General features: G+C 31.6%; 2 protein-coding genes across 3 annotated transcripts; one reads left to right on the forward strand and one right to left on the reverse strand.

Annotated features, from left to right (window-relative positions):
- The first annotated feature begins 2,782 nt into the window (after positions 1-2,782).
- Positions 2,783-5,828, forward strand: LOC118034886 (protein FLUORESCENT IN BLUE LIGHT, chloroplastic). Of its 2 annotated transcripts, XM_035040319.2 has the most exons (5): positions 2,783-2,997; positions 3,399-3,598; positions 4,145-4,307; positions 4,642-4,962; positions 5,474-5,828. In XM_035040319.2, exons 1-5 carry the CDS (start codon positions 2,910-2,912, stop codon positions 5,674-5,676), a joined length of 975 nt encoding a protein of 324 aa, XP_034896210.1. In that variant the 5' UTR covers positions 2,783-2,909; the 3' UTR covers positions 5,677-5,828. The 2 variants fall into 2 exon arrangements, with proteins under 2 accessions (XP_034896210.1, XP_034896211.1); XM_035040320.2 differs by lacking the exon at positions 2,783-2,997 and having other exon boundaries at positions 3,466-3,606.
- Positions 5,829-6,311: 483 nt separating this feature from the next.
- On the reverse strand, positions 6,312-11,864 carry LOC118034822 (oligouridylate-binding protein 1B). Its single transcript, XM_035040244.2, has 12 exons — positions 11,495-11,864; positions 10,013-10,074; positions 9,557-9,659; positions 9,348-9,424; positions 9,184-9,245; positions 8,970-9,057; positions 8,703-8,778; positions 8,596-8,626; positions 7,868-7,987; positions 7,493-7,578; positions 7,128-7,301; positions 6,312-6,990 (listed from the first exon to the last, which is right to left on the reverse strand). Exons 1-12 carry the CDS (start codon positions 11,585-11,587, stop codon positions 6,706-6,708), a joined length of 1,257 nt encoding a protein of 418 aa, XP_034896135.1. The 5' UTR covers positions 11,588-11,864; the 3' UTR covers positions 6,312-6,705.
- Between the last annotated feature and the right edge of the window lie 5,970 nt (positions 11,865-17,834).

Raw genomic sequence — 17,834 nt, forward strand, 5'->3', positions numbered from 1 at the left:
TAACCTCCATAATCACATTTGAAAACACAACAAAAATTGAACAATATTAAATAAAATAATATTTAGTTAGTTTACTTGTGCTTCTCCATAAGTTGGATCAAAAGTTATTTAATACAAAATGAATGTGCATACATTTTAAACCCCTATTCTTACATAAAAAAATAGTACTTGTGAATTGAAATGCTAATGCATATATTTAATTAAATAAATCAAGAATCAAATGTGTGAATAAATGAAAGATAGGGTTATTGACGCCAACCTAAGGCTAAACCAAAAGGTTGAGAGATAAATGCAAATCAAGACATCTAATTTCACATAATAGCCCATGCCTTGGTTAAGTTTAGTGATTGTGTTTTTTTTTAAAAAACAAATTCTTTATTTGATTAAACAATAATAAACATAAAAAAATATAGGGATGTGATTGAATAAAACTCAAAAAAGCAAATATTATGTAGGATTGCACAAAAAAATCTGCTAATAGTAGAAAAAATTGTTATAATGATATTTGAAAATCAAGTAAAACTTAAATGAAATTTTATAAAAAAATATAACAAATATATTTATAAATATCTTGTTCTATTTAATTTATAAATGAATTTAATCTTTTTTTTCAAGGAGTGAATAAAAATGTTACTATGTGAATTTATAGTAAGGGTATCAAGATTTTTTCTTAATTATTTTGTTTGAATGTTGCAATTATATTGTTAATTTTGTTGTCGGTTTCTTGAAACTTTGTTGCTATGGTGAGTCAAATTATTAGTGGTAATGTTAAAGATGTGTTGAGTTTATGAATTTATTTAATTTTTTCTTGTTTGTATTCATTGTATTATTTGTTTGTTTTTTGAAATTGTAGTATATAATACTACTTATTTACCCATAGATTATTCTTTTCTTATTTATGCATTTTTTTTAATCAAAATACTTTATTTATTAGTAGGATGGTTTTTAATTAGAATTAAAGGCAATTAAAAAATATTTTATAAAAATTGAATAATTTAAAATAAGCAAATATATATATATCTTTGATTTAAACTACATTTCCTTAGTAATGCCTTTCTTTTTCTTTTTTCTTTCTTTATTTTTTTTATCATAAGTTTTTTTTTTAATTAAAAAAAACTTGTTATGTTCTAAATGTCTTGATATTTTATATTGAATTGAAGATAAAAAAAAAACATAATGTAATTTTTTTTGTTAACACAATATAATATTTATTTTTTTGTATATTCATTAAGGGTTTGTGTAAAAAAAAACTAAGAGGTGAGGTCTGGAAGGTTGGGTCAAATTTCCAAGCCCAATACAAAGAATCCTAAGTGCATGCGAGCCTAGTTTTCTAGCTTTTAATTTTGTTTATATGGTGGATAATGTATTGCCCACCCTATTTATAAAAAAAATAAACACACACAATGTCATCTATTGGTAAAAATTATTGTCACCGAAGATGGCTGAAAAGTCAAGGTCCAAGTTTTTGGATTTTAAAAATCAATTTACAATCATTTTATCTAAAAACATCCAAAAAACATCTTAAACACATACATAATCCCATTTTGATATCTAACCACTCTTAAATCAATAAAAAATTGATGTTGCTGAAGGTAATAGGACAACAATAACACATGAAACATATAAAGATTTGATGAACAAAGATAGCTGCAAATGTAAACTTTTAATTCATGATTTTATTCACTAAAAAAATGAATGTATGGTGGCTCTCACCTCAAGAGGTTTACAAGACATTTAAATAGGCTATAAAACTCTATTCTTTATTTTTCTAGTGACTTTTCTTCCATATCTTAAAACACAATATTAAAATATGAAACAAATAAAGTTTAAAGCTTAAACTTAAAATTACTAAAGCTATAAAGAGTAAATGAAAAGTATTGGGAGCAAAGCGAACTTATTTGTGCAAATTAAAAAAGCTTCATTAATATATTTTTTTTTGTCCCTTTTTCTTTGAGGTTTTTTTAACACTATAAATTTGAAATTTTATTTTATGAAATTGTCCCCTGATTCAATTATGAAACTTACTAAAAACATCAACACATAAAATATAACAAATATCACATTAAAAAAAATAAAGTTAAAAAAAATTTAGTGATCAAAATAAAAAATAAAAAATAGTATTGTTTATTGAACAATTTTGTCTATAATAAAATGAGAAATTATGCACAACAATGCAATATAAAAATGAAATCTTTCAATATATCAATAAAATAAGATTATGTGATTGGTGTTTTTTTTAATTTAATTAAAAAAAAAATACAACTTGGTTAATAACAATATTAAGAATTTTCAAAAAGAGAGAAAAATATACACAATTATTTTTATTTACTGAAAAAATTTTAGTATTTATTTTTATATTTATAAGATAAAATCTAAAAAAATCCATAGAAATATTTCATTGGTTGGTTAAAAAATAATCAACCATCAAGTTATCACTGCAAATCCCATTAAAATAACTATAATACATTATAGATGTCATACCATCTCTTGTTATTGCAAAGAAGAAAAAATATAATTTTAAAGGGTATAATTCAATTAATCACTAAAAACTTATATAATCATTAATTTCAGAACTTATAAAATTAATTAAGATACATGTAAATTGGTCCGAATATTTATTTAATAAAAAAAAAATTATAATGAGATTGAATTTGAAAATAAGATTATTATTTTCCTCTCCTTGAAAAATCAACGGAGTCTCTACTGTGGCAGCATTTATTGTTGGTTTAAAAAAAGAAGAAAAAAAGAAGAGAAAAGAAAACAATGGCGATTTAGCAGCAGCACCCACAACGTTTTGTCTCATGCTGCCAACTCCCAAGGGATTGAGTGAGACATAAAAAGCCAACAGAAACATCAGAAGCCAACGTTTTATCCTCTTTGAAACCACCAAAGCGATAATAAAAAAAAAAATGGCAGTGATAATCCGATGCAGCTCTTGCTTCTCTTCTCCACCCTCCTCCGATCACATCATCTCCCCCAAAGCCCATCTTCCAGCTGGTCAGTGCTCTCTCTCTCTCTTGAGTTTTTTGTTATGCTTGAGCTTGAATTATGTGAGTAATGCACTAGTTGCGCGCCTTTTATGGAAATGGATTTCAGATATTATTATGTCATTGTTGATGGGTTGGATTTATTTTAACTTATTTTTCCGGGGATGTGATTTTTATGTTATATCTAGTTAAGGGCTTTCAAAATTTTGATGCCTAACTATCAAGCAAACAAATATAGCTTCAATGTTTTGCATTTATTCTATGTCTGTGTTCATAAAGCTTTGCAGATTTTTGACTTATCAGAAATACAGAATTATGGTGGATAGATTTTTATTTCGTTTCTCGAAGAATAGTGGAAATCTTATGTATTTACGTATAAATCTGAAGTAATTTCTTGATCCTTTGAACCAGGAAAATTGGCATCTCTTCTGTTTAGAGCACGGAAGTTTACATCATCATCCGGAGATGCTTCAAGTATACTATCTGCTTCTCGCCGTAAGTTGCCAGGCAGCGAAAGTGTGCACATAAGGCCTGCATCAGAAGGGCATCTGAACACTGTTCAAGTACCGCCTGTTTGTGACCAATTTCTTGAACTATTGTCTGCTCATCAGGTATGATGGTGAGTTTGTCCTGTTATTTCCCCCCAATAAATATTGTTTTCTTTTTTGGCTTTACTTGATTTAAAAGAATGTAAAACTACCCACCATGTATTGTTGAGAGTCACAGCTTTTCTGATGCATGAATATGGGGGGTTGCCACAGGGGACACCCCTTTGTGGTTTTGTGCATCCATCAAAACATTACTGCGTAATCTTTATTGCTAAGACAAATGAACCTGCCATGCTGCTTTCTATGTTCAGCAAAAAGTCATGGATTTGATAATGAGCTGGTTTGGTTATGTTTTGTGTCAATTCTCTGTGTGGACTTGAAAAGCAATTTATAATTAGGAGATGTAGGTTACCACAGTCATCATTTGGTCGATGATGTCATAATGGAACATGATAAAAATCACATCCATTGATTTGTTTAACATTTGAAATTCAAGACAGATTGATGTGCTCTTTTTATGTTTTGGTTTCTCTGCAGCAAGGATTAGTTTGGTTTCCTTTTCAGGCTACTCAATTTCCATCTGATTGGTAATACTCTTTGTCTTTGCAGGGAAACATGCAATTGAGATCCTCAGCAATGGCTTTTCTTGTTACTAATGCCTTGATGTGGACTACCCCTTTTGAAGCTTTAGCTGAAACATGTGAGGCAGATAGCTCTATCTTCAACATGCCTTTGCTGTTATTTGTGGCCCTTGTAGGGGCCACTGTTGGAGGTACGATTCTACTTCACTTCTCAAATTTCTTTGTTCCCCGGTTTTATGCTCAATAGTGAAAGCTTTGCATATAAATATATTAGATAATGTTTTAAGTTCCTTTAAAGCGAGAGCAAGTAAAGTAAATGCTTGAAATTCAAGGCTCAAGGATCTTGGAATTTGGACCAGGACCACCAAGTAGAAGATTGGTGCAGGAATCCTCTTATGTTCTTCCACGCATGTTTGATAGCTTTTCCTTGCTCTAGAAAAAATTCCACTGCATTCTTGAAGTGTTCACTTAAATCAATATGATGCATTCCATTCTTCCTCTAGTAATTCAGTGCTTACATGACAGGGTTGCTTGCACGGCAGAGGAAAGGGGAATTGCAGCGGCTGAATGAGCAATTACGCCAGATCAATGCAGCTCTAAGAAGGCAAGCCAAGATCGAGTCCTATGCCCCCACCTTGAGCTATGCTCCTGTTGGTAGTAGAATACTAGAGAGTGAAGTGATTGTTGATCCAAGGAAGGAGGAGTTGATTTCTCGATTGAAAGTTGGAAAGAATTTTTTGCGGAATCAAGATCCAGAGAAGGCATTTGTGGAGTTTAAGTCAGCTCTTGAGCTTGCTCAGAACCTGAAGGATCCAACAGAGGAGAAGAAGGCTGCAAGAGGTTTAGGTTTGTTTCACTTTCATTCCTTTGCCCATTTCTCTTTTCAATAAATGTACATTTTACCTGCAATTCTTCTCCTATACCTACATGATCAATGATTTAAAACCAAGCAATAAAGCAAAAGGGTGGTTGTTTCGCTAGGCCGTGCATGTCTTGCCCTAATGACTGGATCTATTGAATCCTTGTCTCCCTCGCTATTGCACTTATTTCGATGGCCTCATGTCAGGATGGATACAAGTTCCTGTCCTTTTATACAATAAATAGACTTCAATTCATGTGTTCAATCGATGAATGCTCTTAATGATGACTATATTCAACTGCTAATGAGTTCTCATCTTTGTTTCTCTAAGCTTTAGAAATCAAATCCGCTTTTATTAGCTATGGTGTTATCATTATCCATTATTTTAGTTCTTTTCTCCATTTATAAAGATATATGAACTTGACATTGCTTGTCCCGCTTTTCTTCACAAATGCATGTTTGATTGAAGTTCGTTTGAAACAAACCTGCTTGATTCAGGAGCCTCACTGCAAAGGCAGGGTAAACTTCAAGAAGCTATTAAATATCACTCTACGGTTCTTGCAATCTCCAAGAGAGAAGGAGAGGAATCCGGAAACACGGAGGCTTATGGAGCCATAGCGGATTGCTACACTGAACTTGGTGATCTCGAGCAAGCTGCCAAATTTTATGACAAATATATCGCAAGGTTGGAAACAGACTGACCAGTTTCATCTTAATAACATTAGACATCAAAGTAGGTTGTGGATTAGTTCATTAATTTTTGCTACTGGCTTAGTCTCCGTATCTTTTGCTTTGTAACGTTCTGCTGTCTTTCAGCTAGCTATGATTTGTGATTGTTGAATTTTTTTTCTCATCACATTACAACTCCTACTTAATAGAATAGAATGTTAGTTATTTTATTTTAAAAATATTTTTGAAAAAAATTTTTTTTTTATTTTTTTATTAATTTTAAATTAATTTTTTTAATATTTTTAAATCATTTTATATGCTATTATCATAAATAATTTTTTAAAAAATAAAAATATATCATTCACATGTATTTTAATATAAAAAATTTTCTGAAAAAACAATCACAAAACACACTAAAAAAACACCAAATTACATTTTTGAAGTTTCTCTTTAATAAGCAGGTGTTGTAAGGCTATCTTTAAAACGTCTCAGAGCATCATGGATTCGCAGGAGATTTCTAGATAAAAGGAGTGAAACCAAAATCATTCAAAATCCGAAACCCTTCATTGCTAAATTGTTAAAATGTATATCGTCTCGCAAACAGCTTCTTGCGAAAACACTATATATCCTCACAAAGGCAAAGCATTTGTGGCGAAAGTTCAACAAAGACCTTAAAAAATTAAAATTAAAATTAAAAATAAATTCCTGGCCTAAAATCCACATGCCTCGAAAATAATTTAAATTCTCATACAACAGACAATGGTCAGGATGCTCAAAAGGTTTAAGGCATACTGCTGTCATATTAAATTGCCCAATCCCTCTGTCAACCAATTCGCTCATCCCTACATGATATAGATAGATAGCTCATCCCTACATGGTCGAAAACAGAAAAACATACATGTATAATACATCAGCACAAATGGCAAGCATATGATATAAATATGCGGTTAGGTAACCACCTCACGGCTGGATAAAGAGAAAACAGATGGCTTCCTAATTGCTTGGAACTTAAATAACACCCACAAAGGCAGGAAATAAAGGTGTGGCGTCAACTCTTATTGTTACTGATAGTACATCAGTTGCTGGGCAGCAGCAACATTCTGGAAACCACCATCATATATTGCCTGGCTTGCTCCGGCAGCACCCATTCCCATTGCTGCTTGTTTTAGAGGAAGCTGCCCCTGAGGATGCATCAAGGCATGGACACCACCCATCTTGCTTATCGCTAGCTGCCTATCATATGCCAAGATATCAGTAGCTGTGAGCCCAGGCAAAGGGGCAGCAGCAGGTAGGGGGAGTGGGTTTGAGCTTGTCCGCGGCAGAGTAGGCTTGCTACCCCATGAGCACTACAAGAATGGAGAAAAAATTTAGAAGTCAATTTCCAATTGAAAAAAAATGTTGTTAATGTTCCATCCTTATAACATGACCTCTAACACAAAGGTTTTACGTAGATAGTAAATGAGGCTGACATAATCCAACATACCTTCATCTGTTTTCCAAAAAGTGATTGGGTGTTTCCCATCTGTATAGCTAAAGCTGCCTCAGCATGAGTACTGAACCTCACAAAACCAAAACCTTTGTCTCTCTGGACGCGAACCTCCTCAATAACTCCAGCACCAAGAGCATGGAAGTGGCGATGGAGATCAGGCGGTGCTACCTGGAGATTGATTGAAGATAAGTAGTTCTTGTAAATAAGACAAATCAGATATTTCTAAGATATTCCAAATTCTACCATTCTTCTAGACATTAGATACAACAAACATTTTGGAAAAGAATCAAATATCGAGATGTATGCACAAATAATGTACAAATAGCAAGAACAGGCAGATGGGAAGAAAAATTTATTGCCTCTGGAGCAAGATTGCCAACATAAACAGTAGTATATTGAGGATTGTTTTCAGGAGCCTCGTTATTTGTTGCCTCCTTGCAATCCTCTGCACAAGATAATTATAAATATAAGTTTTCCATCTTAGTTGTTTCCCACAGACACAGAAGAATAACAAAACACAATGCAACCCGTGGACAAACATGAAAACGAGATAACAAATCAAAATGGGTTATTTTTGTTACAAGAGCATGAGATGTTGTGACGACCCACAGGCTAATTGCCAATTCACCACATTCTATTAGAAAATAATGGTAATCCAAACCCATCTTTGAAAATAAAGCAATTGCATTATTCACATCTAATCCTGATTCTCATCATTTCAAAATACAACTGACCTGATGTGCCATTTGTTAGTTCCACCACACTTTTTGAGTCAGAGCTTTGCTTGTCGTCATTGGAACTGGCACCTTTAGCTGCCCAGTTGCACCGAATCTGTCTACTACCAAGCCACTTTCCTGAAAGGCATGTGAATTTATATTATTGTCACATGAATAAGACGTGAGCAAGCATATCTAACAAAATTGTAATGATCCAGGTTGACGAGCTCCACCACTATACAAAATCAATCTTGTATCACTAGATTGTACACCCTAATGATGAATACTAATCAACTTTTGCTTATGCTTATTGCTATGCTAAAAAGCCCAAGAATCACAAGTGTATCAATCCATGTCTTAAGCGCACAATCTCATGCAAATGCCACAGGACTATTACCAAATTCTCCTTCCTAATCCTAGGACCTCAAATTTAGTGGGACAATATTAGTAAAGGACATTTCTAAGAAGGGATGGCAACTAGTGCAAAAACCAGCATTGTAATCTCAAAATGCTAAACTTTCCCAGCAGCCTCCAAACTCGTAAGTATTCACAGACGTGAAAATAAAAAAAAAGGTGTATATAACAGCTTCTTTCCATTTGTCAGTCATTCGCTATTTGATTAAGTATAAATGCACGTTAAGAGCAGAGGGAGTGTAAATAACGCATTGCTTTTTCCAATGAACCTTAATTAAGAAACAATCACCCCAAAACCATTAAACAATCCTTGTGAATCCCATCATCCATACCTGTTAGGTCATTTATTGCACTCTGGGCATCCTGAGAGGAAAACAATGTCAGAATCATGATGAATAAAAAGATTACAGAAAAGAAAGGCACTAAATGAATTCAATACCTGTTGATTTCGAAAGGAAACAAATCCAAACCCTCTTGAGCGCCCAGTCTTCTGATCCCACATAACCCTTGCATCTCTGAAACCAGAACAGGCTTAGATACAGTGCTCAGCTTAATAACACCAACCTAATAAGATAATAAACCACCAAGATAGCATTTCCAACTTTTTAACTCTATGTTTTCCACAACTTCAGACATTGAAAACACACTGAATTCAACCAAGGTGGACACATGCAGAGAGAGAGAGGGTGAGGGAGGAGAAACTTACGAACAACTGGGATACACAGAAAAGCAGGCATACAATGTTGCATCAGTAACCTCAGGACTAAGATCTCCAACAAAAATGTTGAAGTGACCTGCGCATTAAAATGGTGTCCATGCTTATACATGCCAGTACATCTGAGTTAGGGATAAAATTTAAAACATTAAAAAAAAAAAAAAAAAAACAGAGAGAGAGTGAGAGAGAGAGAGAGAGAACCAACCTGATGTATCTTCTCTCTGACCACTAGCATATGCCCAGTTAACTTTAATAGGCTGCCCAAATCTGCCAAGAGTGCAGTAATAAGGTGCTGACACAAATTTAAGGTAGAGCTGGGAGGATCAGTACAAGAGTAAAACAATTCACAATCAAAAGCAAGCTACTCACAGATGCCTTCCATTAAGAGATAATATTGCAAGAGCAGCGGCTCGACGATCAAAGTAGTGAATAAATCCATAGGACGACTGCAGAAGTGGAGACAACAGAGATATCAAAAATAGCATACAAGCTAACAAACTGACTAAGTGAACTGGTAAAAAGTAGCAACATACAACAATTAGATCCTTTCCATATAGCATACGATCTCTCAGATTTACCTTTTCTTTTCTGATAAGCTTGCATCCTTCAACAGGACCAGTACTCGCAAAAACCTCTTGGAGAAGGGGTTCAGTTACCTGAGTGTGGATGTTTCCCACATACCTGCATTTTTCACAAAAAATAAAGAAACTTGAAGTTTTTTAAAAAGAAGAAAATAGAGGGAAATAAATAAACCTATAAGTAACCTTAATTAGCAAAAATAAAATATAGCAGACAATTGGTCATCAAATTATTGGTGCATTTTAAGTGAAAATTGAAGGAAAGCATGAATAAGTAGTTCTATTATCAATTAAGAAGAAATTCAGTCAAGAAAATAGAAGCGGTGGGCAGTGCATGAGCATGCATGTGAAACAGAAAACAAGTAAGAAAAAAAAAAGAAATAGAAATAAAAAGGAAAAATGTCTAGAACAAAAGAAATAGAAATAAAAAGGCAAAATGTCTAGACAAACACTCACACACTGCGGCAAGTACTTGGATCAAAACCAGGAGGCAGATTTCCACTTGGAAATAGCTCAATCTGCAAAAAAAAAAAAAAAAAGTGAAAACAAAAAGAAAAGGGAAGAAAACAAAATTTAATATAAAAAAAGGCCTCTTCTCAATCTACCCGAATCTAAAATATTTCAATCCAGAACAGCACAGCTTGCAAAAGGTCTGGACAGAACAAGCCTATAAAACGGGAAGATAATATAGTTCTTAAAGTAGACCTAAAGGATTGGCTGGATGACTAATGCAGATACAAACAAGACACCAAAAAACAAAAATATACTATAGTTACCGCTTTCACATTCTAATTATTATTATTTCTTTTTATCTTCTTAAATGTACTTCTCATGTTAAGAGAACAAAACTATATAAAGATATTGCCCATGTCTTGATTCTTAATCTCAATATTTGATGAATCCTCAGTACAAAGTTAATTCCCAGATGGAAGCTTCGGTTCAAAACCCATCACTCATTACCGTGCCAATCTTTTCTAGCTTCCTATAACAGAGTATAAAAATGGAAATTTTGTCCTATTTTTCCTTTAATTAAAGCAAGAACCATCAGTAGAGGGGGTTTTGTGATGACAATGGTAAGGAAATAATCACACCAAGTGAAACAACTGCTATCTAGATTATAACGTGGTAAAGAAAATGGACCCAAACTCTGCTGCATTTCACTGAAAACGACATGAAACCCTGTGCTATTCAAGAACACTGAAATTGCATTTTACAAAAGTTTGGAGCATTCCCAGGCTAACAAATAAACAAGGCATAAAACAGAAACCTAACATGGACATTTGATAATTCACTCCCGCACGAGTTGAACACATATGCATAAACACGGATAAACACAGAGAGGAAGACCGTGATTTAGAAATGACCAGACACACAAAAATAAGTTGTCAAGTTGGCGAAGACGCATCAACTAAAACCGTGTGAAGAATACCCATAATCAAGGTGATGTTCTTTTGATAAGATAGATAAGGCACGACTAACTTAAGCTTCCTAACACAGAAAACAACTGCCCAAATTTTTCCTCGGATTTCTAACTTTAACATTACAAACTGTAGCAGCATAAAAGAAACCAAAACAAAAAAGAAATTTATCAAATTCATTAAATGACCTCAAATAATCTAGAAAACAAAACATTTCAAAAAATTAATTATTTTTTCATTCATTTCTAACAAAACTCCAAAAAAAAAAAAAAGAGGCAAAGCTCGTAACAATAATAGGAAATAGAAAACCCTAAAATTTCAATAACAAGGCCAACACACCAACACTAAACCATAATTTTTTGTCAGAAAAGGAAAAGAAAACATAAAATCCTCCTCCCGAGCTCCTAGAACCTAACCCTAGATAGCTCTAGAAATCCAATAACGAAAATTGCAATCGGCAGAATAAGAACCAATAATAATAATAATAAAAAAAGGAAATGCTTCCAAAAATTGGGAGTACCTGAGGAGGAGCGAGGAGGCCAGGAGGGTAAAGAGCCTGTTGTTGAAGTTGCATCAGTGCTTGTTGTTGCTGTTTAAGCCTCTGTTGTTGCATTTTTTCTTTCGTTTTCCTTTAAGAAAGAGAAAAAATCAGGCCTTATTGTTTGTTTGTCGAGAAATAAAAATACGGTCTTGCTTGCTTCTTTCAAAAGTATTTTCTCTCAGATTTTGGAGTGGTTTAGGGTTCGAAGAGAAGAAAGGAAAGGGGAGGTCTCGATCGATCGATCGATCAATCAATCAGTCGGAGAAAAGAGGAACAAAAAAAAGAAAAAGAAAAAGAAAGAAAGAAAGAGAAAATGAAACTGTGAAAGAGAGGGAGGGATAACAAAAAATGGCTCAAGAGAGAGAGAGTATTTATACTTGAATTTTTATTTTAATTTTTTTGGTGGGGACTTAGAGGTGATTGGTAAAGTTACGACGCTTGTGATTTAAGATGTTAGGACTGGCAGTAGAGAAATGACAGGTGCTATGATGGCGATGGATGATTGGGTTGTGATAGGGGTGGTTGAGAGCTAAGTTTGTGGGATTTTTCTTTCAGGAGTGTGATGGGATATCCATCCAGCACACGGTCTGTCGCTCTATTCTTACATGTTTGTTTGGAGTTTGGGAGTGTGTTTTGTTCTATATTTCATTTTTTATGCACCAAATTTTATGTAAATTAGACTGATTACCAAATATTTTAAATTAATTAATTTTCATGTAAAACATTTTATTCAAAACAATTATTGAAAACATTTGTGTATAAAATAACTTGCCTCTAACATTCCTGTTAATCTATCTGTGTTTGATATAATAGTTGGTATTATATTGATATCATGGAAGTTGTTTTTTATTTTTTAAATTTTTTCCTGTATATAAATATATTAAAATATATATTTTTTAAAAAAATTATTTTTAATATTAACAAGTTAAATAGATCCAAAAATAGTAAAAATATATTTTTTTAAAAAATTAAAAACATTTTGAACAAATATGCATAAACAATATCCTACTTCTGCATTTTAAGAATATGTTGTCTTCAATTTCCAGTAATGTAACTCAACTAATTAAATTTTAAATTTACTTTATAAAGATCATTAGTTTGAATCTTACAAATATCAGGGCCACTGGAGGCTTATATGATCGCTAATTTCAAGATTTGTGAGATTAATTAAGATACATTCAAGTTAACCCAAACAATCACGTTAATAATAATAAAAAAAATGTGTTGCCTTTGAGCAAGATGGATATCAAACACTATAATTATTTCCAACAACCCGTGTTCATCACATGTTCTTAGAGTATGTTCTAAAAATATCACATATGATATAGGAGATTAAAATTATAAATCATTTACTTCCGTTAATTTTGTTAAGTTATATGTCACATTGTAATAAAAGAATTTATTGAAGAATAAACAGATAATTAAATGTATAATATATATGATTAAATAAATAAAACTATGTCATTATTAAAAAATCTAAAAACACAAACTGAGGATAACTAAAAAAGATTTATATTAAATTTATATTCATGTTTTTTTAAATTTGAAAAACAATGAAGAAATTATATTGAAAAACTATGAGGATGTTTTTCAAAGTCAATATAAATTAAAATAAAAACTAGTTTTTTAGTTGGAGAAATATTTACAATTTTTATTTTTTCAAGAAAATTATTAGAGTATTATTTTGTTTCTAAATAACCTCTTAAAATGAATTTCTCGGTTTCTCAAATATTTTACCTTGAAAAATCACTACACAAAAGTTCATGCAATATTTTCTTTAAATCTAATAATTTTGATTTGATCCATTCCTAAGAAGAAGAAAAATTGACCAAAACATATTTGTTTTAAATCTAATATCTCAAATTCATCTAAAATATCAGACATCTTAGTTTTTATGATCTACAAGAATAAGTGGTCCTTTGTGTTTTATTCTTTTTTTTAAGGTCCTTAGATATTGATATTGAAAAATTCTTTTGATACTTGATAATATTTTTTTTATATCATTAAAGACTTGCTGCCATATCTTTCATTTGTGATGACCGATTATTCTAGAGATTATTATATATATATATATATATATATATATATATATATGCTATTTGGAATGGAAACTATTATTTATTGTTATACTAATGATTAAAAAAAAAATAATGTTGTATTAGATATAACGTTCATTCATTTTCCTTTGCATGAGAGTCATAATGGGCTTTCTCTACTTTTGAATATTGATTACATTAATTTTAAAAAAATTAATGAAAAAAAAAAAGCTTCATGCTTTTGTTGTTAAAAATTGAGCACGGGCTTGAAAAAGCCCAATGGCCTTATTCTCAAATAATGACGTGATCCATTTATATGAAGTTTTATTTTCTATATTTTCTTGTTCTTAACTTTATAAACATTACTTTATTCTTGTATTTTTTATTCCATGATATAGATGTTTTTTTAATTAGTTTACAAGTTAATTAAGAATAAATCTTCCATTAATTAGTTTAAAGGATACACCCCTTATATCACTTTGATATATTAAAATTTTAATTAACTTCTTCCCCGTATTAACCTTATAATTCAAACTTGAAAATTAAAAAAGTAAGTAAACCTTTTTAACTATTAAACTAACTCTTTGAAATTTTTTATATATTTTTATAAAGTTACAAATCATGAGTCTATGGTATTGAGTTTTTCATGCTTAGGTATTTTTATGCTTACACATATTTTATCAAGATAAAAAAGAAATTTTGATTTTTCACTGGTAACAAATTGTGATAAATTTTCTTTACATAAAAAAAGTTGAACATAAATCTTAAGAGATATTTTTTCATTAGTTACCTTTTTATCTATACAAATATCTTGAATTCTTTTGTTTCTCCTTCTATTTGTCTTCAATATTAGATGGTAATATTGAGTTAACTTTCATGAAAATTAAAAAATTCAAGAAAGTTATATTTTCTTAGCTTATTTAGTTTAGTAATTTCACTTACTATTACACACTACAACAAACTCAATTTGTTTTTGATAAAGCTAGGAAAACTTCACTTGATCTTCTGCTTTTTTTTTTTTTGCGAACATTAATGAGTTGAACGGTAGGTGTAACCTACAAAATAACTCTATGATGTATAAGTCAGGTTACCTGTGTGTGTGTGTATTCTTTTTTTTTTTTAGATGGAAAAATTCCCCTTTCTCTCCTTTCAAGCTATGAATATATAGCTTATATTGGAAAAAATCCGAAGCTACATGCTATGAAAGGTGGTAGTTCTATTGCATAATTTAGGTGACAATTACAGCTGAAGTTTATAGTTGAAGTTATGACTTGTACAACTCGACATGATAGCTTAGATTAAATAGAAGAGTTGACAAGGGTGATAAAAAAACTAAAAAAAATAAAGGAGAGAGAAAAAATGGTGAGCTCATTGGTACGGGCTAGGAAAACTTGCTCGTGGACCGAGCCTTGTGAGGTAGTCTTGAATGGTTTGGTTGGGCCCAACCAAACTTGTCGAGGCTCGGTTAAGCTTCTGCCCATTTAAGCCAATTTTTTTTTAATATACTATCATTTGCCCCAAAAAATTTTTTTAACAACACCATTATTAATAAATTACTTTATCAAAAATCCAAATGCGGAGAGAAATGACAGTAAACAATGCATGACATATTTATATATATCCAAGCAATTTAGTTTGAGAATTATGAACTTACTTTTAGCATGTGAATGTTGATGTTGGTGACATATAGAGCACCAGGTACGATTGATATCATAGATTTAAGACCTAAAAATTATGAGAGTAAAAGCCTATGGCTATATCAAGAATCTTAGCACACCTTTTCACATGGTTGTGCTAAAGAATCTTGGTCCACTATGATAATAACAATTGTGTTAGGAATCTTGGTCCTATAGTTGTGATATAATCATTCCACTATGATAATGGTTGTCGGCAGGTCACTACTATAAATAGTAGTGATTCTCTTCTTTTTCAATATCACATTTTTCTCTTTTTAAATTATCTATGGGTGAACCTTTAGTATGCAAAGAAAAGTGAGGAACTTTACTCTTCTTTTCTGCCTGGTTTTAAATATGTTTGGCTAGATTAAATAAAAACTTTATGTAGAAGAGACTTTAGAGCTAATACTTCTGCTAGTGAAAATGGTAGAGCTAAACCTTTTCATCTCGCTGGTGGGAGCAGAGGAGCTGGATCTTCTCATCGAGGTAATAGAGGGCATATGTCATATAGACACCAAAGTAGCCAACCTTAACCCCAAAACCCATATAGAAGTACTATAACCATTGGTGTTATTACTCAACTAACCATAATCATTAAAGTGGGTGTAAGCCTAGGATTCTAATTTACCATGAAAGAATAAACAGGACACTCGAGGCAACAACTAAAGATTTTGAGATCATAACCTCTATATATATGTTTAAGTTTGGATATTTCCTACCATTGTCTAATTTTGTTGGAGATGTATAACTAAAACTCGCGTGTGAGGTAGTTGCACCCAAATAGGTGGATGACTCAAACGACTTTTGATAAGTACTTGAGTCTTAAAGCTCAAGTCCCAACTGTTCATTTGTTTAAGTATTGTTATAGTTTGTGTAGTTTTCATGAGAGTAAAAAAATGGTGACATGGTTTTATACTTTTTCTAAGAGAAGGATATGAAATCTCTTGAATGGTATTTTTTAAGGTAAATCATTGTTAGTAAAAAATTAGAAAAATGACTGGTTAATAATAAGTTAAACTGGTTCCATAACCTTTACTAAAAAGATATGAGGATTTTTTTTTTTTTAGTTTGGAGGTTGTCCATCATAGATAATGCTACTCCTTTTTCAAGCCTAAATGAAGAGAGTGTATTAAAAAACAACTTGCTGATAACTGTCAATGTTATCTTTTTTGGTTGGCCGAAAGGTATTCTTTATATGACAATGCTTATGGTACGAGATATATTTGCTATTTTCTTTGCTTTTTAGCATTATAGTTGTTATACTAATATTTATCTATATTGTTTACATGTGACTCTCGCTCTGAGACTATTAAAAAAGAAAACAAAATTCTTCCTTGTTCTTATCATCATAATAAAAAAAAATACATAAAAGGAGAAAAAAAAGTTCAAAAGGAGAAAGAGACTTAAGCAAATAAACCTAAAGTAAATGTAATAAAAGAATCTACGCAAAAGAGTGGTGAGATGGAGGCCAATATTGACATGAAAAACATTAGGAGTAGATATTCTATGAGCTAGAGGAGTAAGAAGAGATATAGTATATAGCTTGTCATTCCTAGTTATCCCTTGAAGATGACACTCATTCTAAGTCTTATACCAAGCCTTGAACATGTTGTTACCCTAAGTCTTATTGCACCAAGTCCTATGCATTCTACAATAAGTCCTATTAACATTCTTGATGATGTAAATTTGAATGGTAGCGTTGTTTTTAATATTTCTTCTTCTCATTCTCTTTGGTTTCACTTTCCATCAACCTTAACTTGTAAGCCAAAAACTTTTAGTGATTATGGTGCCCAACCCGAGAAACCTTCTTTGGTATGATTCGGCCTCTTATAAAGGTCATTTATACTAATAGAGAGAGAATTTATGACTTTCATATTTAGATATAATCCTTCATTTGTAGATAACCATGGCTAAAATATAGACATTTTTGCCATAATGTCTTAATTTTCATAGGATATACAATAATAAAAAGGAGGTAGTATGTCTCATTAGTTGACAAATATATTAATAACTTTTTTATGTAAGTATGAAGCTCTTGATCTCTTAATTATTATTATTATTATTATTATTATTATATTATTATTATTATTATTATTATTATTTTCCATTACTAATATAAGGTTTTTTTAGAATTTTCAAATACATGTATTAACTTTTAGAAGATAGGAAGGAGAATAGGAGCACATAACAAATCATTAATGCTAACTCATCAAGAAATCGTAACCTGCATGAAGAAACAAGCTCATACAGAGAAGAGTCTTTGTGAATTGTAGTCTACCTATCACTACTTACATACAGAAAGACATACTTTCCAGACAAAGCTCACATCTCTTCATGTTGCCATTGTAAAGTCCAAACGAGAAGTTGCTAGTTATAAGGAAAAAAAATGGAGAGCTTGAAAAAAAATTCTTTTTTATGTTTAGAATGCACAAATAGTGTGCAATATGAACCAACCACGGAATAGGGTGAGCTAGCTCAGTTATAGGTAAAATGTTCATGTTTACAGGGCTTGATAAAGAATCCTTCTGGCTTTAATACTTCTTATAGCAACAGTTTTGCACTAAAAATAATAGTGGAGTAGAAATTGGTTGATGTAATGGGAGAGTC

This window comes from Populus alba, chromosome 1 (genome assembly GCF_005239225.2).
Source record: "Populus alba chromosome 1, ASM523922v2, whole genome shotgun sequence".
NCBI lineage: Eukaryota > Viridiplantae > Streptophyta > Magnoliopsida > Malpighiales > Salicaceae > Populus > Populus alba.

What these genes read in the sequence shown, in the direction of transcription:
- LOC118034822 (XM_035040244.2), bottom strand. Translation starts at nt 11,587, where the DNA reads ATGCAACAACAGAGGCTTAAACAGCAACAACAAGCACTGATGCAACTT. An exon ending in TCAGAGAGAAGATACATCAG is followed by an intron (nt 9,058 to 9,183) that starts GTTGGTTCTCTC and finishes TTTAATGCGCAG; the next exon opens with GTCACTTCAACATTTTTGTT. An exon ending in TGCAATAAATGACCTAACAG is followed by an intron (nt 7,988 to 8,595) that starts GTATGGATGATG and finishes CATGCCTTTCAG; the next exon opens with GAAAGTGGCTTGGTAGTAGA.
- LOC118034886 (XM_035040319.2), top strand. Translation starts at nt 2,910, where the DNA reads ATGGCAGTGATAATCCGATGCAGCTCTTGCTTCTCTTCTCCACCCTCC. An exon ending in CAAAGCCCATCTTCCAGCTG is followed by an intron (nt 2,998 to 3,398) that starts GTCAGTGCTCTC and finishes CCTTTGAACCAG; the next exon opens with GAAAATTGGCATCTCTTCTG. An exon ending in GAAGGCTGCAAGAGGTTTAG is followed by an intron (nt 4,963 to 5,473) that starts GTTTGTTTCACT and finishes TGCTTGATTCAG; the next exon opens with GAGCCTCACTGCAAAGGCAG.